Genomic DNA, 25,007 nt, shown 5'->3' on the forward strand with positions numbered 1-25,007 from the left:
AATTAACCCAGGCAGAGAGCATACGCAATTCATCCATCATCATCACCTCACAACAACATAAGAAAGCAAAATGTAATAATCCTTAAAGCCACAAAGCAAAGTGGACACAACACTAACCAGGAAGTTAAAGAAATCCTAATAGAGAAAATAATATCAATAGAACCTATTGATGCAGCGGGTAGTTGGTTTGTGGAACAGACTTTCATCCTTTGTTGTAGAAATTGATAGCCTAAATAAATTTAAGTTTAAGGCTGGGCTGGACAGGTATTAAGAACGAATGGAGGGGTGAAATGGGAGAGTTTTTCTTTTTTTTTTTTTTTTTTTGGCTGATGCTGCATAAGCTTGCTTTCTTGCATCATGTGCCTCTACTAATGCTAACCTTAGTATCTTTTGATGGACAACTTGCTTCTTTAGTTTTCCCACAAATAGTAATAACTTCAGTAAGTTCGCATTATTACAGCATTTTCCTTCAACTGGTAATGCTCTCTGGCTTCATGACATTGATGCATCATCTGGAATCAATTGTTTATTGCACACTGCACATTTCATGCAGCAAGTGCTCCTGTTACTGACAAACAGTTCTCTAATCAAAGTGTAGGGTGAAGGACACAGATATCAAATTTGCATTTGTTCATCAACAGTTCTAAAGAGAATTTTAATTTTCAAAAATTAATTAAAAATACTTGTTTTTAATAAAGAACATGGATTTTTCACAGTAGTGCCACAGTTAAAAATATAGGTGGCAAATAAATTAACAATTTAACTTTTTTTTTTTTTTTTGCCGATTCTTCAAATTTTTGCATGCACAGAGGAATCTCAATTTCCTCACACTTAATTAAGGGATAAAGATTAAGAGATTAGCACTTTTACTGCCAGATTTTCTGACCATGGTTTCAACCTGGAATTAAAAACCATAGATTGAATCAAATTGGAAAGGACTGGACTGGATTGAAAGGGCAGAAACATTTTTGGGTTTTCTTCTCACTATAATTGAATTAATCAATATCCGGTAAAGGTTGCTTGACAAAATATCCGATTTTTCTTCTGTCAAATTGGAAGAAAACATTCTAATAGGGTGGTTTCCCTACTTTTAGAGTACTAAAAGTCTCAAAGCATATATATTTGAAAATATAAAGAGAATACAGCCATGAAATGTACTTTTTATATACAAATGGCACAGAACAGTGTATTTCCAATCGCTGTACAAGTGTTATTCTACACTAAAATAAAATAAAGCAATGTAATACTGAATTACTCAATTCATTTACATAATGGCAATAGTTTTGACAAAAGAAAAATAGGACATCTAGAGCAATAACAATAAAACAACTAAAACAAAAACTGAAAACCAACATTCAGAAAAATAGTACTTCATTCACTTACTTGGTTTACTCTTCAAATAATATGCTGCACAATTTCCACTTGTTACCTGTTTGCTTAAGCTATCTAAATCCTAAAAGCAAAAATGAAAGCCTTTAATATAAACTACTATAAAAATATTACTAAATTATTATAGTATGAAATATCACTAAAACTGACAGCTAAGACCATTGAATCCAACAAGGGAATGCATATGTTACAAATGCAATTAGATTTTATCAATAAAAATCTCACTGTGATAATGTCAATTAAATATTTTGTTGGTTTTAGGATCATCAACAACTTACACCATACTGAATACTATATCTTATATCTGTGTATGTTAGTGGGCCAATCTGCATGCTGCATGGGTTAAAAAACCTAGAATAACTTTGGGGGGAATACCCTACTGCTCCTGATTGAGACCAGCTAACTACAGCATAGCAGAGGAGAATTTAAGAATCCCTCCTATCACCAATGGGAATGGGATTTAACTGAGACCTCTTCAAAATGAGAAGAAGCAGACAAAACATTATACTGTAATGAAGAATATATCAATTAAGGTTTTTATTTTTGCTATTTGTAATTCATTTATATTTTTGTTTATAATTATAAAACAGTCTGAAATTTCTGCTAAGGTTATTATTAATATAAAGTTTGTTAGAATGTTAAAAATTTATATCATTACATGGGTGTTGACCTATGCCAATTTACTGTCAGCAAATCACAGAAATTGAGACATCTATTGAACAAACATGGCCTAAACGAAAGAAATAATTGCATTAAATTAATAAATCTTGCAACTGGGTACATACTGTCAGGGGCATTCCTAGGCTATGTAGTGCACAGATACCAATCACAATTTGGAGCACCCCTTCCCTTAAAATTTTCTACATATGTGTATGTAAGTTTCAGGTACCCAGGTGCAACCCCTTGCACCCTCAGGACAGCTCGCCCTTCCATACTGCTCAGTGAATTTCATAGCGAGTATTGGTAAGAACAAATAATGCAAGGATGTGGACTTTTTCTGCATCAGCCAATAATTAAATAAAAATAAAATAATACCATAAAACATACTATTCATAATATTCACATTCCAACAAGGTAACCGGCGCATTATAGCCTTAGTTGCTAATGCACCAATAAAACCCAACCAACCCACAAGGGTTGGTCGGGTTTTATTGGTGCCTCTGCTACAATGAAAGACAATTTATACTGGTGTTCAACAAGTCACTGCCTATAGGTGAGCTTCATTTCATGAGACCCAGTCTTCTGTTATTCTCTGAGAATTTATATTTGTGCCCCCTGGTTCTTATCTCACCTATGAGGCAGAACAGATCTTTCTCATTCATTTTACTCAACACCTTCAGTGCTTTATAAATCTTGATAAGATCGCCTCATACATGTCTATTGTTAAACTTTGCAGTTTGCATCTTCTAAGCCGTTCTTCATATGTGCATCAAATTATATTCATCACTATTCTGGTTGCCCTTCTTTAACCCTCTCCAGAACCTCTGTCTTTTCTTGGGTGCCATCTCCATAACTGAATATAATATTCCAAATGTGGTCTGACCACTGTCTTGTACAGGATAATTACACCCTTCTCCCTACTAGCAAAAGTCTTGCTAGTAAATCACAAACAAGACATTGTGCACCTTCCTAGCTGCCTACTGCACTGTATAGAAAATTTCGTGCAGGATTGAATTGAAGCACCCAAGCCTTTTTCATCCCGAACCAGCTCTTTCATCCTGAATTAGCTCTTCTCTCCTTAGCATAAAATGACCACAGGATTTCATTTTCCCAAAATTTACACTTAGAAACATTAAACTTTAGTTGACATTTTTTTGACCAAATGTGAAATCAATCCAAGTCTTTTTGAAGCATCATGGCCTGGCTCAGATTGTTAACCCTTCCTACCTTAAAATCACAGCATTTGACAGCTTCTTTTGGACACCCTCAGCAATACCATTTAAGAAAAAATATAAATAGGAGGGGACTCAATACTGAGCCCTATGGCACCCCACTTGTTAATTTTCAAGTTGCATGGATTAATTTGCTGATGCATCAACTGAGATGTCTCTTCAAATGCAGGTGATGGATGGGGGCATTCTTCAGAATGTACAGGTATAGATTTTTTAAGATGTAGGGCACAAAGCTTCTCAAGGGATTGATTACATTTAACATAACCATTAGCAGAGGCATATGATGCAAGAAAGCAAGCTTATACAACATCAGCCAAAAAAAAAAAAAAACAAAAAAAAACACTCCCATTTCACCTCTAGGTTTGTTCCAAATACCTGTCCAGCTCAGCCTTATATTTATTTAGGCTATCAACTTCCACAACAAAGGATGGAAGTCTGCTCCACCAATCAACTACCCGCTGGCTAAAGACGAACTTCCACACATCTATCCTACATCTGTCTTTCCTCATTTTGAATTTATGCCATCTCAGGTGATTATTCTGAGAAAGAATCCCATCAGCATTAAGCATGCTCAAACCATTGAAAGCTTTATACACCTCAATCAGATCACCTTGTATGTGCACCTAGTCTTCAGACACTGTAATTTGCAAACTTTAAGCCTTTCTTCATAAGAGCAACCCTTTGTTCCATTCACTAATCTTGTTGCCCTTCTCTGTACTCGTTCCAACAGCTCTACATCCTTCTTAAAATGAGGCCTCTAGACCTGTATACAGTACTCAAGGCGTGACCTGCCCATTGCATTATACAAGGGGATAATTACCTCCTTATCCCTGCTAGAAACCTTCCTATACATTATTGACAAGACAGCATGAGCTACTCTTGCAGACTGTCTGCACTGCTCAGAAAACTTCATATCACAGCCTGCACAATTATCCCCAGGTCCTTTTCGTTTTCTACCACTGTCAGTGTGGTACCACAGGAGCAGCAGTGCGTAGCATACGCTTCTTGATTAGACTGGGGTTTGAGCCCGTGACCACCAAATACGGAGGATGCGGAAAGGTCAGGGAATGACCATCGCATATCCCCGGAGCAATATTGCTTTAGTTGCTAATGCTCCTAAAAACCAAATAGCAACAACAACTCTGGGGTTACTTCTTCCCATATGCAGTACTTTACATTTGTCAATGTTAAACTTCATTTGCCACTCCTCAGCCCATCTGCTCAACTTTTCTAGATCCTGTTGCAGCAGTGTACTGTTATTAGTGTCCTTAACAACCTTGCCAATCTACATATTGTCTGCAAACTTGGACATTAAACTTGATATACCATCATCAATATCATTTATAAATACAGAAAACAAAAATGGACCCAACACTGAACCCTGAGGAACAATACTAATAACATTAGTACATGATGAGTAGTGTCCATTGATAACCACTCTGTCTTCTCCCACTCAACCATCCCTTTATCTATAGCAGCAATTTGCCTCCAATGCCACGCTGCTCTAATTTGTTCAACAGTCTTCCATTTGCAACAGTATCAAAAGCCTTTCTAAGATCCAAATATATGATATCAAACTTATTCCCTGCATCCAGTTCCTTTGTGACCACATAGTAGTATTCAATCGAATTGGTCAGGCAAGACTTTCCCTTAACAAAACCATGCTGTGTCCAAGCTATAACTAAAGTCTTGTCTAGATGATCCTGCAGTGCTTCTTCAACCAGTGCCTCCATTAATTTTTCTGGAACAGAAGTTAAACTAACAGGTCTGTAATTACTTGTGTCACACTTTGATCCTCCTTTGTGAATTGGGATCACATTTGCACATCTCCAGTCCATGGGTATCTCCCATGAGTGCAAAGAAGCTCTCATAATTATGGCTAAGGGTTTGCTTACTTCCTTTGCTGCCTCCTTTAATATAACTGGATAGATCCAATCCACGCCGGGTGCCTTTTTTATTTTTATCTTCAACAATTTCTCCTCCACTTTACTCTCAGTTATAAATCATCTAGCTCACTGACAGAGTTTAACACACCTCTGGCATCCCCCCCCCCCTGAATAACTCCTCAAGTGTGAATATAGATGCAAAATACCCATTTAGTTTGTTAGCCACCTGAGCAGGATCATCACCAGTTGAACCATCAATATCCAGTGGACCAATCTGATTCATCCCTTTCCTTCTAGAGTTTACATAAGTAAAGAACTCTTCACTGTTTTTCTTTGCATCCTTTGTCAAGGATTTCTCATAATCTGCCTTTGCCTGCCTAATCTCCTTTGTGACTTGGTTACAGACCACCTTATATCTATCATAGGCTTCTGTGTCACGTGTTAATTTATATGTATCCCATGCATTTTTCTTCTCTGCCATGTGTCTCATTAGTTCATCTGACATCCATTTAGGCCTAAACCTTCAATATTTCTTAGTTGGTAGGTAAAGCCTAGTAGCTTCCAAGATAAATTCTTTAAATGCTTCCCATTTTGAATTTGCTGTTGGTAACATCATCAGTTGGTCCCGCCATATAGAATTTAAATACTGTCTCAGACCACCGTAGTCGCCATTACGAAAGCAAAAACTCTTCCCTTTACCTTGAATGGATTGAGCACGCTGAATTCTGATGGGATCCTTCCACTTGTTCAGATTACGAAACTAAGGGGGCATAAATTCAAATTAAGAAAAGACATGTAGAATAGATGTGCGGAAATTTGCCTTTAGCTAGCAGATGGTTAATTGCTGGAACAAACTTCTGTCGTTGTGGAAGTTGATAGGTTGAATAAATTTAAGGATGAACTGGACAGGATTTGGAGCGAATGGTGTGATTTTTTTTTTTTTTTTTTTTTGAGCTGATGCTGCATAAGCTCATACACTTGCTTTCTTGCATCACATGCCACTACTACTACCTCTGCTGGTAGTTACCTCTTTGAGTAAATCCCACTTCAGTACACTGTGATCACTGCCCCCTAGTGGTTCCTTTATCTGCATAATCTCAATGCATGAAGAATCACTACTGATAATCAAATCAAGAGTATTACTTCCACTAGTTGTCCCCAGAACATGTTGATGTAGAAAAGTCAATAAATCCACAAAAGCCTGGCTCGTGCATGAGTGACCAACCATAAAATTCCAGTCACCATCTGGGAAATTAAAATCTCCCCTTATAAGACTCTCTGATTTACCAGCCCACTATTTCCCTGTACAGTTTCTTATTATTCTCAGTCATAAGGCCTATATAACACACTCCTAATCTCAATTTTGATCTCCCAATGCTTACGTCACACCAAAATATATTGAACAATGTCTTCAATTGTTTTAAAATCACTGAATCTGGTTTCAAAATCATCCACAACATTCTCAATTTCAGAAACATATTTCTCACTATTAAATTCAAAAACAGGATATTTTTGCAAAATGATCGAATTTTTTTCTTTGAGATCCTTAGCCATTGCCAAAAATTGATATTTATATGCAGAACAAAGGGACACGCGTCCCGAAAGCTACTGGTTTTATCTTATTATATTTTATTATAATTTGTTTTTGTTAATAAACTGGGTAATAACTATAACTATATATGTATTTGTGAACTATGGACCCCAGTACTCCAGGCCCATTCGTTACCAATCGATCCCTTTACGGCCATAATACCTACAACGATTGTGTGCAGTTAGAAAAGTCCTTCCTTTCAATAGCCCGCAACAGGCAACATCTACGCTTTGCACACAGATGCAAAAGCAATCGAATCATACCTAAAGGGTTCCGCTACAAAGCCCCGTTCAACAACTCCCACATGGATCGTGTCTGCTTCAACTTCAGTCTACGCACTTTAAAATTGTGGATAACCCATCTACACCATGAAATCAAGAGTGCTGACTACAACAAGTCCAGACTGTTACAACATCTACAAGGTAAGGTCTCGCCTATTGTATTTGCAAACCTTATACATACCATCTGCCATCGGGCCAATCAGACCTCTGATACCTACCGTTTACGCCAACAGCGCAAATTCATAAACTTAAGCATAGAAGCCAACTCCTTAAAGGCAAACATCCGTTCAAATGACACGACTTCCTTCGTCTTGAATCTAAGCAGCAAACAACTGTCCAGCGAGCAGCTGAATGTTTTATCCAACGGTATGAAATTCGCTGTTATACCATCAAAACCTCCTATCACGCAGCTTGCTATGGGTATAGAAGCCAGTATTACCAACCTTCCCGAAGAAACTGCCAACGAGATCCGCTTCAAGACTGCCGCAATCCTCCTCAGCACTCGGAAAACTTACTCAAACCTCAACCATCGTCAGCGTGCCGCCCTATCATCTATAAGAAAAGACAACTCCATCGTCGTACTTCCTGTGGATAAAGGGCGCTGTACCGTTGTGTTAGACCGATCAACCTACCGAGAGAAAGCCTTAACCCTACTACTAGACCCAAACGTATATGAACCTCTACCTGATCCACCCATTAAAGTCTTGAAACGTCTAAAGACACATGTCAATAAACTTGTCCACGCATGGCTTAAAGATAAGAAGATCTCAACCACAACTCAGCATCTTCTACGTGCTACTGGCTGCCAACTACCGCAATTCTACGGATTACCAAAGATCCACAAACCAGATATTCCCCTCAGACCTATAGTGTCTTGCTGCAGTACCCCAACGTATGAACTGTCCAAACATATCGCGCGCCTCCTCTCACCTCTTATAGGTAAGACATCGCACACCGTTAAAAATAGCAGTGAGTTCATCCACCTCGTTAAGGACCTTTCAATCCCTGACAACTCTGTCATGGCATCATTTGACGTGGTCTCTTTATTCACTTCAATTCCCGTCCAACAGGCCTTGCGCTGCACCAGAAGGCTCCTCGAGAACGACTTAAGCCTCCAATCCAGGACATCACTATCCAATGATGACATCTGTACCGCCCTCAACCTATGCTTATCTAGCAGCATATTCTCCTTTGAAGACTCACTCTACAAACAAGTACACGGCACTGCTATGGGTGCCCCTGTCAGTTCCGTAGTAGCTAACATCGCCATGGAAGACCTAGAGGAGCAGATACACCAGAACCCACCTACACCTATTACAACATGGTGTAGATACGTTGACGATATCTTTACCGTAATACCACGGGGTTCTGAAACTGCACTGCTGGAATATCTCAACTCCCTGTCTAATGTCATCAAGTTTACCATAGAATCAGAGGTGAACGGTTCGCTCCCGTTTCTAGACGTCCTGGTACATCGCATAGGCCCACATCTAGAGACCTCAGTATACCGCAAACCCATGTGGTGCGGTCAATTCACCAACTACGGGTCCGGCCACGCACCAAGCCATCTCAATAGCACTGCCCACACCCTATTCTCCAGGGCTTGGAGCCATTCCAGCACCGACACAATTAGGCGTAACGAGATCTCCCGTGTGAAGACGGACCTAACCAAATGCGGTTATCCACCCCATGTACTAAGCAGATGCCTGTTACAGGCAAATGAACTCACATCCAACCCAAGACCTCCGAAGCAGGTCGGTATATCATCCGCCTACATTCCGTATTATCCAGGAGTGTCAGGACGCATCTCGAAGGTCCTTAGAAGCTACAACATCAAATGTGTGCAATTACCCTGCAGGAACCTACAGTCACTTGTCTCCAACGTGAAGACCCCTGTCACACCTGTCTTACGCAGCAATGTGGTGTATCGTATCACCTGCAGAGACTGTAACAGTTGCTACATAGGGGAGACATAAAGACGTCTCCAAGATCGCCTCACGGAACACGACAGAGCAATCCGGCTTGCCGAAACTGACCAGTCTGCGGTCGTAGAACATTTTTGGGCCACCAACCACGATCTTGACCCCAAACGCGACTTTGAGATAGTGGACCACTCACGACACTTTCGCCACCGCCTATGGCTAGAGTCACTCAACATAATAAACAATCCTAAGGCATTAAATCGCCAGAAAGGCATGCGTCTACATCCCATCCTGGAAACTACCGTTTTATTGCTGGATGATCAGTGGCGTAGAAGCAGCACACATCCATGCAACAACAATGACGCATGATTAACGTGCCACTTTGCTCGTTGTATTGTATTCAAAATTTGTATTAACTTGTCAGTTGACAAAGGGACACGCATCCCGAAAGCTACTGGTTTTATCTTATTATATTTTATTATAATTTGTTTTTGTTAATAAACTGGGTAATAACTATAACTATATATGTATTTGTGAAATTTAAAAATCTCTGTAGAAACTTACTCTGACTCAGCCACCTCACAAGTGGTGTGTAATATCAGATCTGGTTCATTTTCATCCAGGTGCATTTTGAAAAGTTTCCTTTGAAGAGATTTTTCTCTGATGGAATTCATGATTTTGAAAGCTATGTCCATAGATAATACTTTTAGCATTTAATCTCTTGCTGGCTACCATGTTTTGGTGGATGATACAGTGGTAACTCAAAAAATCTGGGAATTCATCCTTTTGGCACAATGCGATGAATCCGTTAAGATGCCCCGTCATTGCTTTAGCTCCATCTGTTGTTACTGATACAAGCTTAAAAATAGTGGCAATTTAATTTTTTTCAATAAAATTTTGTAATGCGTTAAATATATCAGGACCTCTAGTTCTTTTTTTTTAACGAAACCATATCCAGCAGTTCTTCTGTAGTGGCAGAATCATCGAAAACCATACGAATAAAAACAAGCAACTGAGCTGACATCTGTAGATTCACCAGTTGTAAAGAAAAGGACACACAATTAGCAATATAAGCATGCAATTGTTCGCTCACATTTTTACTCATTTTTTTTTGAAGCGTCACATCACAGTATTTCGAGATAATTGCAGATCTTGAAGAGCACTTTTAATTTCATTTTTGTTCTTAAAATTTTCAAAAAGAGAATATATTATTTCTAAAAATGCGTCTTTGATGAATTGACCATCAGAAAATGGTTTGCATTTTTTTGCAAGAAGGTGACTCACTTTTAATGATGCTACAGTCACTGCTTTAGATTGTAAATTAGGTGTCACAAAGAAATTTTGTTGTGCGAATAATCTGGATTTAAGTTCTTTTAATTTATTTGTTCTAAGGTCACTATTAGGCAGAAAATACGATTGGTATTTACCATGGAGTGCGCTGAAGTGCCTTTCTAAATTCTTTTTTTTTGGGTATAACCACGGAAGCATTGCAAATCAAACATTTTTATTTTATCATTACAAAAAAGTATTCTAGTTCCCACTCTTGATGAAAATGATACGTTTTACTTTTTTTCGTAGTATTCATTTTAAATCAAAGGGTATTAAATTAACGTATAAGTACTGTCAGTTATTAATATTAAGTAAGCTAAATAAGAATTGACACATACATTATGCTCTCCACAACGTGACTGCATGAATTTTCACTAGACAAGCCTAGCAACTGCACGGCGACAAGAGTGGTCATGTGGCTCAATGGATTTGTAATAACATTTAGATTTTGACTAATCTATTTTTTATATATAATTAAAATTTGTTGTGATTGACTGGCAGATCGTGATTGATTTGTTGGCCACAGGTCTATAATTACTTGTGTCAGCCTTTGATCCTCCTTTGTGAATTGGGGTCACATTTGCACATTTCCAGTCTATGGGTACCTCCCTTGAGTCCAAGGAAGCTGTCATAATTATGGCTAAGGGTTTGCTTACTTCCTTTGCTGCCTCCTTTAATATAACTGGATAGATCCCATCCACCCCGGGTGCCTTTCTTGTGTTTATCTTCAACAGTTTCTCCTCCACTTTACTCCTAGTTATTTCAAGATTCTGTAGCTTACTGCTAGAGTTCAATACACCTCTGGCATTCCCCTCGCTGAATAACTCCTCATGTGTGAATGTCGATGCAAAATATTCATTTAGTTTGTTAGCTACCTGAGAAGGATCATCAACAGTTGACCCATCAATATCAAGTGGACCAATCTGATTCATCCCCTTCCTTCTAGAGTTTACATAAGTAAAGAACTCTTTGCTGTTTTTCTTTGCATCCCTTGCCAAGGATTTCTCGTAATCTGCCTTCGCCTGCCTAACCTCCTTTGTAACTTGGTTGCATATCAACTTGTATCTATCATAGGCTTCTGTGTCATGTGTTCATTTGTAAGTATCCCATGCATTTTTCTTCTCTGCCATATGCCTTTAGTTCATCTGACATCCATTTTGGCCTAAACCTTGAACAATATTTCTTAGTTGGTATGTAAAGCCTAGTAGCTTCCAAGATAAGTTCTTTGAATGCTTCCCACTTTGAATTTGCTGTTGGTAACATCAGTTGGTCCTGCTGTATAGAATTTAAATACTGTCTCAGTCCATCGTAGTCGCCTTTACGGAAGCAATAACCCTTCCCTTTACCCCTAATGGTAGTTACCTCTTTCAGTAAATCCCGCTTCAGCACACTGTGATCACTGCCACCTAGTGGTTCATTTATCTGCAGATTCTTAATGCATGAAGAATCACTACTGATAATCAAATCAAGAGTACTACTCCCTCTAGTTGCCTCCCGAACATGCTGATGTAGAAAACAATCATCCAATAAATCCACAAAAGCCCTGCTAGTGTGTGAGTAACCAGCCCCCAAATTCCAGTCAATATCTGGGAAATTAAAATCTCCCATTATAAGACTCTCTGATTTACTGGCCCACTCTATTTCCCTGTACAGTTTCTTATTATACTCATCAGAGTCATTAGGCCTATAGCACACTCCTACTCTCAATTTTGATCTCCCAATGCTTATGTCACACCAAACTGACTCAACACTGCACTGTCCAGCGATGTCGACTGGCTTCACTTCCTTGGTTTTTATGTGTTTCTTAACTAATAGCGTAACCCCTCCCCCCCTCCTATCCTGTCTATCCTTTCTGTAGACGTTGTACTCCCCAAATTGCAGTTCTGCATCCCTTATATCTGTGTGACACCACGTCTCTGATATCCCAACAATATCTGCCTTTGATGTTTTGAGCAATACCTCAAATTCATCAAATTTATTTACTAAACTCCTAGCATTGGTGTACACGCAAGTATACCTGCACCTATTTCTATTCTTAGCTACCCTAACACAACCCATGTGTGTTTACTTGTACCGCAATGGCTCCCAGCAGTCTCTGAAATACCATGTATCTTGTTTTTCAGGCTTCTGCCCATTCTAATAGAAGCAGTGCAAGAATCTCTTTCACCTCTGCCAGTGGCTACTGTCAATCTATTGGTCTTTGTCTCCCCCCAAGCTAGCAGTTTTCCGACCCACCTAACGCTGCCTCGATAGCATCAGCAAATATTCTTGCACCCTTTCATTTTAAGTGTATCCCATCCCTGTAGAAGGAATCTCTCCTGTTAACAAGTACAGTCCAGGCTGAAAAAAATTCTACCCCTTGAGCCTTGCACAATCTTTCCAGGGCCGAATTTATCGACAAGGCTCTCATCATATACTCCCTCCTATCGTGTCTGGGCAGAATTGCAGACACTTTCAAATTCAACCCTAATTCTCGGCTTTTGTTCAACACTGACCTGTACTTGTTAAGTAATTCTGCCGGTCTCCTACTCTTTATATTATTAGTGCCAACGTGTACAACTATATCACCTTTTGTGCCCTTAAAAGATGATGTTCGCTCTACATCATCAACCTTTGCCCCTGGCAGATATACCCTGGTCCTGTTCCACCTATCTTTTTTACAAAGCATGTTCCCCGTTTCCCTGACAATAGTCACCAACAACTATTAGTTCCTTCGGGACCAGCGCATTCTGCCTTGGGGGTTGTCTCTGTGTCACGTGATGCCCAAGTGCAAGCTCTGGCGTTGATGTGGGCAGCTGAGAGCTTGATGGGCCCCTCAATTTAGTTTCTTCGAGGGCATCCACCCTGTCCTTCAAGCTCTCATATAGGCCCACAAGAACGCTGAGTTGTTGCCTGATATCGATACACTCCTTGCATCGTGCACACACAAAGACATCCCCCATGGCAGTATCATGTCCCGTACCCGATTGCTCTGCAAACATCAAGCAAACAGTGCATTTTATAAGGCTGTGAGTCAGAGGACAACTGCCCCCCTCAGTTCTGCTCTGAGCCACAGCACTTCCACTAGCTTGAGCCTTTTGTTTTGCTGCTCTGGTCTGAGTCATGATTCTATTAATTTATTAATTAAATATAATTAATTAATTTATGTTATTAATTATGTTAAATATAATTAATTATATTACGTTTGTAATCTAAGTCGTTACATGTATTTATTTAAAAGTACAATTTAACTGCTAACGAAGTTCAACTAATGCTATCTAGTACGGTATATAACTATCGTATCACAAAGGCGGGAAAGTTACGAACAAACGGTAACTCTACGGACACTTAAGTATTAATTAACTTTCAAATCTCGCTGTCTCAATTCAGAATAAACTAACGATCTTTACTAGGTCTATAAGCTACTTACAGAAATAATTCGATGTAAAAAATATTCAATCAATCGGCTAAATATGGCTAAAGAACTTCTCGTTCAGCGGAGCTGCAAACACGTGGGTACCTTTACCGATACTTTTATGCAATTACAAGGCCGAGTAAAGAATAAATACACCAAATTAATCAGAAAATCACAAAATAATGTTATACAACTAAATTTAAATCAAAAGTTTTAGAAAAACAATAATTTAAAATCAATAAATAAGAATTATTTATTGATTTGAATGGGATCTATCCAATTATACTAAAGGAGGCAGCAAAGGAAGCAAGCAAACCCTTAGCCATAATTATGAGAGCTTCCTTGGACTCAATGGAGGTCCCCATGAATTGGAGGCGTGCAAATGTTTCCCCAATTCACAAAGGGGGTTCAAAAGGAGACACAAGTAACTATAGACCTGTTAGTTTAACTAATATTCCAGGGAAAATAATGGAGTCACTGGTTAAAGAAGCATTGCAAGATCATCTAGACAAGACTGCATTAATAGTTAAGACACAGCATGGGTCTTGTCTGACCAATTGATTGGATACTATGATGTGATTACAAAGGAACTAGATGCAAAAAATAATTTTGATATCATATACTTGGATTTCAGGAAAGCTTTTGACAGTTGCACATGGAAGACTGCTGTACAAATTGGAGTGGACATTAAGGGCAAGTTGCTACAGTGGATAAAGTGATGGTTGAGTGGGAGACAACAGTGAGTGATAATGTTGTCTCCCACTCCAATTTGTACAGCAATCATCCAGTTGCACATGGATGACTGCTATACAAATTGGAACAGTGTGGCACTGGGGGCAAATTGCTGCTATGGATAAAGGGATGGGAGAAGACAGAACGGTAATCAATGGACACTGCTCTTTGTGGACTAACATTATTAATGGAGTTCCCTAGGGTTCAGTGCTGGGCCTATTGTTGTTTTGTGTATTCATCAATGATATTGATGTAAGTATATCAGGCTTATGTCCAAGTTTGCAGATGATACAAAGGTTGGCAGGGTTGTTAACAACAGTAAAGACAGTATGCTACTCCAACTGGATCTTGATAAGTTGGGAAAATGGGCTGAGAAGTGGCAACTGAAGTTTAAACTTTGACAAATGCAAAGTACTGCATATGGGTAGCAGTAACCCAAGAGAAATATACGAACTGTGTGGTATTACTCTCTGGGAAGTGGAGAGTGAAAAATACCTGGGGTAATTGTGCAGTCAGATATGAAGTTCGCTGCGCAGTGCGGACAGGCTGCCATAGCAGGTCACGGAGTCTTATCATCTGGTCTTATCAATGACATATAGGAATTTTGGTAGCAGGGACAAGGAAGTGATTATCCCATTGTACAAAGCAATGGTCAGGCCACACCTTGAGTACTGTGTAGAGGTCTGGAGGCCTCATTTTAGGAAGGATGTAGAGTTGCTAGAATGAGTACAAAGAAGGGCAACAAGACTGGTGAGGGGAACAAAGGGGTGCTCTTACCAAGAAAGGCTTAAATTCCACAAATCAGGCAGGTAAGACAAACAGAGTTCCCACCAATAGCTACAGCAGGTCTCATCAATTACTTCACTGACAGGAAAATCACTATCAAGACCCTCTTTCCATAGCATAACCAAGTCCACATCTAGAGGCTGACCCCTAGGTTCCATCTTAGGTCAGGCTGTAGAATATGGTGCTGGATGAATAGCTCTGTCAACTCCTTCCAGCATACCTCCATGTTCATGTACAATGAAAAACTTGTCATCCTTCATCGAGGGTCCCACCCAGTCTACCCTTGAGTTGTCTGCAAATGACATCCTGTATGCTCTTGCACACTGGACAGAAATACATAAGCTGACCATTACCACTACCAAAACAAAGTTGCTCCTCATCAAGGTAACTCTGGACATACATAGACCTCCAGTTATTCACATTCAGGGTGCATCCCTCAAATCCTGCGTTGCAATAAAATATCTTGGAGTCATATTGCACTATAAATGGACATTTTTCTCACAACTGGACTATATCAAAGCTAAAGAAAAAAAGTACATAGAGATGCTCAGTAGGGTCACTCACAAGGACCGGGGACTCAAAGGAAGGACTGTCAGTCTCATGTATGCTGCTTATTTCCTCCGAATAACATCTTATGGTGCTCCCCATCTGGTTTCACAGGGTAGACGGAATAACCTTTGCAAACAAAGTAAATCAAATCCAGCAGCTCTTCTTATAGTGTATGACCAGGGCTTGCAGAACCACATCCACTCCAGCTGGTCTCTGGCAACATCCCTCTAGATCTTTACATTGCTTACTTTCTTGGTATATCCACCGTTGCAGACGACAATCACTTTTTAGGTAATAGTTTGTGGTCAAAATCTACCATTTATGGTAGACACACTGGTCGTCTATATGCAAAGGTGAAGCCACCAGAAAATTCATTCCCGACATTAGCCACTTAAACAAACATACCATGGCCTGGTTTACTCCAAACCTAGAAACCACTTTTATGTTGATTGGTCATGGCTCCATTAAAGTCCATCTCAAACAGCTTGGCCTTGTTGAAGACAGCTGCCTGCCTGTGTGATAAGGGGAAGACTGGGCCCACTTCCTGAAACACTGCACAGTTTACCTTGCCCTCAGACAGCAGCAGCTCCTCAAGGCCAACCTTCCAGCCCTTGATTCACCTCATTCCCTAACTGACAACAAAGAAGCATTAAATGCCTTCATACAATTTTGTACCGCTCTCTTCAAGCACAGACAAAATCTTCTGGGCTGCTGCTCCCACTCCTGCAGTCCCACCAGCTTCAGAGTAGACCACCTTTGCCTGAACCCTGTTCTGTGCTCTCAGGCACTTAACCTCAACTTCATACTAACCATTTGGGGTTGAGTCTCTTGTTGACACCACTGTGCTGGCATGGAATATCTCCATGCAAGCCCCTCCTTGTGCCTGTGCTCTCCTCTTTGGGGCAGGGGTGCCTTCCTCTGTAATCATCTGGAACTCATTCCTGTCTATCATGTACTATTGCTGTCCTCACTCACCTGTCTTTGGGTGTTCTCCTACTAGAGGCCTCTCCGATTTCCTACTCACCTGAGGGACCACTCCTTGTGGTCCCCACTTTTTCTCAATGCTTTCTTCCATTTCCCACTTCTTTTCCTGGGTCCTCTCCCTCCTTCCTAGGCTGGAGGGGTTCACTCCAACGGGCATCCCTCTACGAACCTGGCCCAGCTACTTGTGCTGTGAACAGATGCCGGCATGCCCCTTCCTGGGAGGCCTTCCAGTAACTAAGAGGCAAGACAAACAACACTGTTCTCATGATACCTACACTACTCACACCCTCATCAGGCCTTGGGAGTCTTTGCTTTGACACTTTTATGTAGTTCTGTGGGGGACCACTGGTACCGCTGACAGATACACACTATATCCACTATGATGGGTCATAATCTCACCTGTTCTGCAATTTTTAAGGTATTCAACTGATTCTGAAAGGAGGGAGACAAAAGCTTGTGACAAATTCAAACTTAAATTTAATTGAAAAGCTTTAGAAAGTTTTAAAAAACTGACACACACACACACACACACACACACGCTTTATTTTAACCATGTTGGGCATATTTTTCTTTTGTGCTATTAATCAATTTAATTTCTTTCCCATTTCTGTTCTTACTCATTAGTATTTCTGTGGCATTTGGCTCTCCACTGAAATGTTATATTTCACACTGTATTTTATTTTAAGCTATTCATTTCAGTAGCTTTATTATTTGATTCTAAATTTTTCTTGGTTATTGCCTGTTCCTTTGGTTTTCTAAATTTATTTTCACAGTCTCTACACTTCTGGCCTGTTACTACAAGTATATATCTTTACAGTTTTATTTCTTTGGTATTATTCATTTTTAAATATATATCCCAGCAGAATCTGTGTCTTCAGTTTGGCATGCACTGTTTCATTGTGTTCTCCAATACCAGTGGTCAAGCCTTTTTCTAGGGCGGGTTGTGTTACATCTTGCTTTTCAAATTTTTTTTTATGGTTACAGCAGTCGATCAGTAATGAAAAAATATGTAGTGTAGATATTACAGAATATAATTAATAAATAAAAATAAATCATTCACAAATCATTTATTTTTAAATTCAATTCTAAATACACTTATTTCTTTCTAAATATACATGTAGTAATAATGATATTTAATGATACATTTTTAAATATAATTTTGTAATGAAATGTAAAAATTTTTTATTGGCTTCCTTGATGCTGAATTTCTTTAGAAAGGTTTAATAAATCTAGTTAGTATTCTGTTACTTTTAACTGCACATGCAATTCCAAATTGTGTCTTGTTAGCCTGCTTCGTAATGGATTCAACACATATTTCATTTGAGAAAATATTTGTTCACACATACAGGAAGAACCAAATGCAGATATGGCAATTGAAATTTTGGGCATTGATGCATGCATTATCAATACATCACCAATTAGGAATTCAACACGCCACTGCATACTTCAACCGTGCTTGCAAGGTATTCGAACTGAAATTGCATTACAGACTTTTAATTTTTTTTAAATTAATTAAAATGTTCAGCTATGGGTCAAACAAATAATGCTGGCGGGTCACTTGTTCTCCCCAGGACCTATTGAATGGGTGCACAGCCAGGTGAATTTAACTGACCACCGGGCTAAAGTTTAAATGATACTCGAGGTACTGTATGGTATATAACTGTTAAACATGGAAGACTGCTGAACAAATTGGAGTGGTATGGCATTAAGAGCAGGTTGCTGCTACGGATAGAGGGATGGTTCAGTGGGAATCAATGGACACTGCTCTTCGTGGACTAACGTTATTAGTGGAGTCCCCCAGAGTTTCGTATTGTGTCCCTAGTTGTTTTCTGTATTTATCAATGATATTGATGAAAGTATATCAGGGTTCATGTCATAGTTTGCAGATGTTACGAAGGTTGGCAAGGCTGTTAATGACAGTACATTACAGCAACAGCAGATGGGCTGAGAGGTGGCAACTAAAGTTTAACATTGAAAAATGTAAAGTAATGCATATGGGTAGCAGCAACCCCAAAGTAATGCACCAACTGTTGTGTAGTCAGATGTGAAGTTTTCTGAGCAGTGCAGATAGGCTGAAAGGGTAGCCCATGGTCAATGATATACAGGAATTTTGCTATCAGGGATAAGGAGGTGATTGTCCACTTGTATAAGGCAATGGTCAGGCCACACCTTGAGTACTGCATACAGGTCTGGAGGCCTCATTTTAGGAAGGATGCAGAGCTGCTGGAGGGGCAAAGAGATTGGTGAATGGAGCAAGAGGTTGCTGTTACCAAGGAAGGATTAATTTCTGCAAATTGCAGCATCTGGAGACTAGGCACCTGCAAAGTGATCTAATTGTGGTGTATAAGGCTTTGAATGGTTTGAGCAAGCTCAATGTTGATGGGATTCTTCCTCTTGCTCAGATTATTCACCTGAGGGGACATAAATTCAAATTGTGGAAAGACAATTGTAGAACAGCAGAAATTTGCCTTTAACCAGTGGGCGGCTTATAATTGGAACAAACTTCTATCTGTCATAGTGGAGGTCAACTTAAATAGGTTCAAGGCAGAATTACACAAGCATTTGGAGTGAACGAATGGGAAGGGTTTTTTTTTTTTTTTTTTTTTTTGGCTGATGCTATATAAGCTTGCTTTCTTGTATCATATGGCTCTGCTAATGCTAATAATTTAACTCTAATATTGGACAGCCACATTTTTTTCACAAAATTTGGTTTTCCAATATTAGAATGAATGAGTGGGGTTTTTTTCAAATTTTTCTAAAAAAAATTTTTCTAAAAAAAATTCAAAAAAACTTGCTCCTCAGGGTTCACACAGCAATTTTAAACTCACTTATTAAAAGGTTAATGAGCATATTTGTGAAACTGGCCAACTCAAGTGAGTTTTCGGTATTTTGTGGCCATATGGTGCAAGAAAGCCATATGCCTTTTCTGCACACCAGCCCAAACATTAATTTTTAAAAATAATAATAAATAAATAATAGAATAAATTAAAATTAAATAAACTATATATCAGATTCCTTACTTACATAGGTATCTACCTAGCTGACCATTCAATTCTCCTGAAGTTGAAAGCCTCAACCAGCCATAGAAACAAATTATTCTAGTAATTAACAACTCTTCGGTTAAAACCTCTTTTCTCAAAATATAAATTTATGGCCACTAGTTCCAGACTCAATGAATGAGGGTGAAATTTCACGTTCATCTTCTACACCTCAATCAAATCCCCTGTAAGGTAGCTAGGCTTCCAAGGTCTGTAATCCGTATTCAAAGACTTTCTTTATATGGATGCCCTTTCAAGAAGTTCAAGTGCAGTATTCCATACATGAACACAGTATTCCAAGTGTGGTCTTACAATTGCCCCACATATACAAGCAGTATTTGATAAATCCTCAAGAGGACACCATGGGCCTTCCCTTCTGCTTGTATACACTGCTTGGAAACCAAATCTAACAATACTGTAACACCTAAATCCCTTTCTTCCTCTGCAATTTTTAGTTCAACCCCACCAAGTGGGTAAGTTATTTTGAGGCTCTATTCACCAAGTGCAAAAACCTTGCATTTTGCTGCATTAAAACATAGCTGCCACTTTTTGGACCATCTATTAATCCTGAAGAAGCGCTGCTTGGCTTCGTTCTTCAGTATCATTTTAAAAAGTCAAAAACAACAGTTGTTTTTTACTTTTTTAAATGATAGTCCCTTAGAGTAGCACAATCTGAAGGATAACCATTAATCACAATCCTCTGCCTCCTGCCCTGCAGCCATTCTGCAATCCACCTAGTGATTTTCATTGTGATTCCAACATGTTCCAGCTTATACAGTAACTTCTCTCATGTGGGACAGAGTCAAACGCTTTACTGGAATCATAGTAAACAATGTTGAAATTATTTCCTACATCCAACTCTGCTCAAAAAAAAAAAAAAAAAAGAGAAAAATCAGGTGATTTAAACATGTGTTTCCATTTCTACCTAAATGATCCTGTATTACACTCCTGATCACTGCCTCCATTATTTTGCCTACCAATGAAGTCAAATTGACCAGTTCACTCCCTTAGAAGTGCCTTTCTGTATAGTCAACACAATGGCACTTCTCCCATCTAAGGAAATCTTTCCTAAGTTGAGTGATGACCTCATAATTAACTTTAATGGTTCAATGCATTATTTCTGCCTCCCTCAAAATTACTGGGTATATGCCATCAAGTCCAGGAAACTGGACTATCTTTAGGCTTGATTGTTTCGGTAATAAATAATCTGAAATTTTGTGCTTTAATTCCATTTGAGCAGTTTCTGCTCAACACAAGGGGTAAATATCAATGCAAGGTACCTGTTCAATTCATCTGCAACACCAGCTGGGTTAGCTAAAATTTTCCTGCACCCATCATATAAGGATCTGATTTGTTCTTCTCTATGTATTTGCATATATGAAAAAACTCCTAAATTACATAATAAATTTTAAGGAAAAACGATAAAACTATAAAATTATAGTAGTGTGCAATTCCACAAAATTCTATGCTTTCATACTGAAATCATTAAATTAAGATATATTACCGTTATTGAGTCCTTTACAGCATCATCTTTGCATATTAGCAAGTCTTTGTTTAATTTTCCACCAGCAAAAACAGAGCTAAATATATAGGTTGAATTTGGGCACTGTGACACACACACCTAAAAGAAAGGAAATGCACATTAAGTAGGCTGATTTAACCTTATATGTTTATATGTTTTGTAACATTATTTTGATGAACAATGTTCAAAATTATCGCATGCTATCAAGTTTAATGGAAGAAAATTTAACCATAAGGTAAGAGTTGAAGAGCATGCCAGCCATCACATACAGGTAGCATAATACTAAATGTTTTGAGATAAAACACCACTATTGACACAGAAGCTGAAACCAATCCATCTGACATTTCAGCATATGTCAATTCTAACTGAATAAAGGTATGAAATCTTTCTGAGATTCAATCTTGTTAAAGTTCAGCTGTATTTAACAGTACTGTCTCACCCCAAGGATGTAATTTGTAATAAGGTATATGTTTGCAAAGTGGACACAAAAGTATGGGAGTGAGGAATAGTTATTGTGCTGAAATTGTTTTTATTATTGTTTTACCACACTGAGGTTAACAGTTATAAGGGTTCACCAAGGGCAGAAAGGTCTGGTCCCAAGAAGTAGCTGCTGCCGGTGACTACTGTCAGGGAAATGGAAAATATATTGTACAAAAAAGGATACATGGAATAGGACTACAGTAAGTCAGCCAGAGGTAAAAATTAATAATGTTGTAGATCAACAATCATCTTTTAATGACACAACAGGTGATTCTGTTGTACCCGATGGTACTGTGATATTAAGAATAGGTGACCTGAAGATTTACCTAATAAATATAGGCAGAGACATGATAGGAGGGAGTACATGAGAGTTTTGACAATCAGTTTAGCCTTGGAATGATTGTGCAAGGTTAATGGGGTCAAATTTATTCAGCATGGTCTCTGTTGTGAACAGAAGGGACTGTTTTTACAGGAATGAGATATGTACGTAAACAGAAGTGGTGCAAAGGATGCAAGAATATTTGCTAATGCTATAAAGGTAGTATTAATAATAAAAAAATAATAAAATAAACAATAATAAACATAAACAAATATATTATTTGGCTGGTTGGCTAAGCATCATGCCATTTAGCAACACAAGTCTATTTGGTTTATTTTGCCGATCTGTAACTACTGACTGGTTAAAGACTGTTTGACAATACAGTAGAGTGCCGATAATCTGAACTAATTGGGATTGGGGGTTGTTCAGACTTCCGATTTGTTTGGATTTTCAAATTTATCAAAAATACTCATCTAGAGACTAAAAAAAAAAAAAGGTTTAGTTAAGTTTAGAAATAAAAACACTGGCTTTAAAATCTGAGGGACCACCTAATTTTTTGTTAAAATTCAGCACCTTTCCACACAACAAATGTCCAAATAAGGGATTCTCTTAAATTCTGTCACTGTGTGAACCACAAATAAATGGATGGCATCTTCGAGGTCATTAGCTGTTCTCATAGTTTCTTGTTTTTTTTTTTTACACCATCTGAATCAAGTTTCAATACAAACTCTTTTAATATTTTTTCCTTGTTGTTTTCAATGTCCATTATGGTTGACTTTTCAACCTAGTAAAATTTTGCTGGATTTTAATGAAGACCAGCTTTCCCCATTTGAAAATCAATTTAAAATCTCAATCTTTGATTCAACTGTTAAAAATCTCTGCTTCGTTTTAAGTGAAGAAGAAAACTACAGTATGGTAAAATAAAACCCTATAAAAATTGTGTCCAAAATCTTTTTACTCTGTATTTCACTTGCTTGCTATTTGTTACTGAACGATACTTATTTTTTTTTTACTGTTTTAGATTTTACAACCCTCCACCTTCCCAAAAAAAAAAATGTCAGTGAACAGAAATATCAGATTACAAAGTTATGTTTAGTTAGTACTGTATATATATTAATTAAGCTATATACATAAGCGTAAGTTTATTTTTATTTTGCTAACCGGTGGAAAATATTCTTCTGATTTCCAGTATCATTTAATTTTGTTAATTGATAAGGGGGAAAAAAGGTGTAAATTTGTTCTTTATATCTTCATTTTTATAGCTGTGGATAATATTCCTCCACTTTTCACTTATTAGAATTGCCGTTTAAGAGAATCAATTTATTGTGAATCATGATAATTCACAATAAATCGTGATCACAATAACCGGCACTTACTGTGATTAGTTTATGGCACCAGCATAAAAAAAATAAATGCTAGCTCATTTGGATTACTGACATACGGATTTTCAACTCTCTACTGTATCTGTAACCTGCTCTAGTACAAACATACTGTTCTATAAAATCCTCCATTTCATAATCAGAATGGGAGGCCTTTTTTTTTTTAGAGCAGTATGTTTGTAATTGGATTTTTTGTTGCTCGATCAGCATGTCCTAGAATCAAACAGAAATTGACTTGCTGTTTATTTATTGAGCTTCTTCAAGCTTCATTAGTTGAGTATGAATCTAATAAAGTACAGGGTGACCTAGATCTTTCCTACATTGGAGGATATAAGTATATATGAGTGTGTGTATAAATGAGGTGTTTTAAATATTGGAGAAATTAATGTATTTCAAGGCTATTACTACAGCAAATAGCTCAACTGAATAGTTACTGCATTCATTCAAGAATAACTGTGAGATATGCTCAAAGAAAAAAAAAAAAAGGCCAAAGAAACATGTCATTTTGAAATGTGACACATGTGAAATATATGGCAAAATTTATAGTAGTTTTGTCCCTGTGCAGATAGACCTTCTGTGCTCCAGACCCAGTTCATTCTTGTTCTACTTCTGAGTAGCATCCTCCAAATCTCAGGAACATGCACTGTATTTCTTCCCTTTATTCTTATTTTAATGAAAAAAAAAACAAAAACCATCAAGGTTTAATGGTACAATCACAATCTAAAGGTTCATAGAAATGGATGTAGAGCTGCTGTTCCAGCAGCTCTACATCCTTTCTAAAATGCAGCCTCCAGACCTGTATGTAGTACTGATGGTTGATTATCCCATTGCCTTATACAATGGGATAATCACCTCCTTATCCTTCCTAGCAAAATTCCTACATATCATCAACAAAACCCAATGAGCTGTACTGACAGCATGTTTGCACTGCTCAGAGAACTTCAAATCTGACTCAATTACTCGCAAATATTTTTCATTTTTCACTACATTGAGTGAAGTACCACACAGTATGTTAATCTGGGATTACTGCTACCCATATGCAGTACCTTGTATTTGTCAATGTTTAACTTCAGTTGCCATTTGTCAGCCCATCTGTCTAATTTTTCTAGATTTGTTGCAGCAGCATAGCATACCTTGATTACCGTCATTAACTAGCCTGCCACCCTTTGTATCATCTACAAACAGAAATTCTGCCTGATATACCTTCATCAATATCATTAATAAATACAGAAAACAGCAATAGGTCCAGCACCAAACCCTGAGATACTCCACTAATAATATTAATCCACGAATCAATTGCCTACTGCTCTTCATGGGAGAAGACAGAGTTGATACCACTCTGTCTTCTCCCAATCAATCATCCCTTTAACCGTAGCAGTAAATTACCTTAATGGCACGATGCTCAAATTTGTAAAGCAATCTTTTATATGTAACAGTATGAAATGCTTTTCTGAAATCTAAGTATATGATGTCAAAATTATATTTTGTATCCAGTTCCTTTGTTACAACATCACAGTATCCAATCAGACTGGTC

The 25,007-nt window shown here is 38.2% G+C and overlaps 1 protein-coding gene across 2 annotated transcripts in view; it reads right to left on the minus strand.

The window, feature by feature from the left end:
• Positions 1 to 25,007, minus strand: part of Ctl2 (Choline transporter-like 2) — a 387,011-nt gene that overhangs the window by 258,471 nt on the left and 103,533 nt on the right. For both annotated transcript variants that reach the window (XM_090371991.1, XM_090371992.1), the window contains exons 7-8: positions 21,278 to 21,394; positions 1,384 to 1,453 (exon numbers count right to left, since the gene is read on the minus strand). In XM_090371991.1, coding sequence (XP_090228117.1) covers positions 1,384 to 1,453; positions 21,278 to 21,394 — 187 coding nt within the window. The remainder of the gene's footprint in view (positions 1 to 1,383; positions 1,454 to 21,277; positions 21,395 to 25,007) is intronic.

The sequence above is a fragment of the Mastigoproctus giganteus genome, chromosome 4 (genome assembly GCF_048544385.1).
Source record: "Mastigoproctus giganteus isolate SK-2022 chromosome 4, ASM4854438v1, whole genome shotgun sequence".
Taxonomy (NCBI): Eukaryota; Metazoa; Arthropoda; class Arachnida; order Uropygi; family Thelyphonidae; genus Mastigoproctus; species Mastigoproctus giganteus.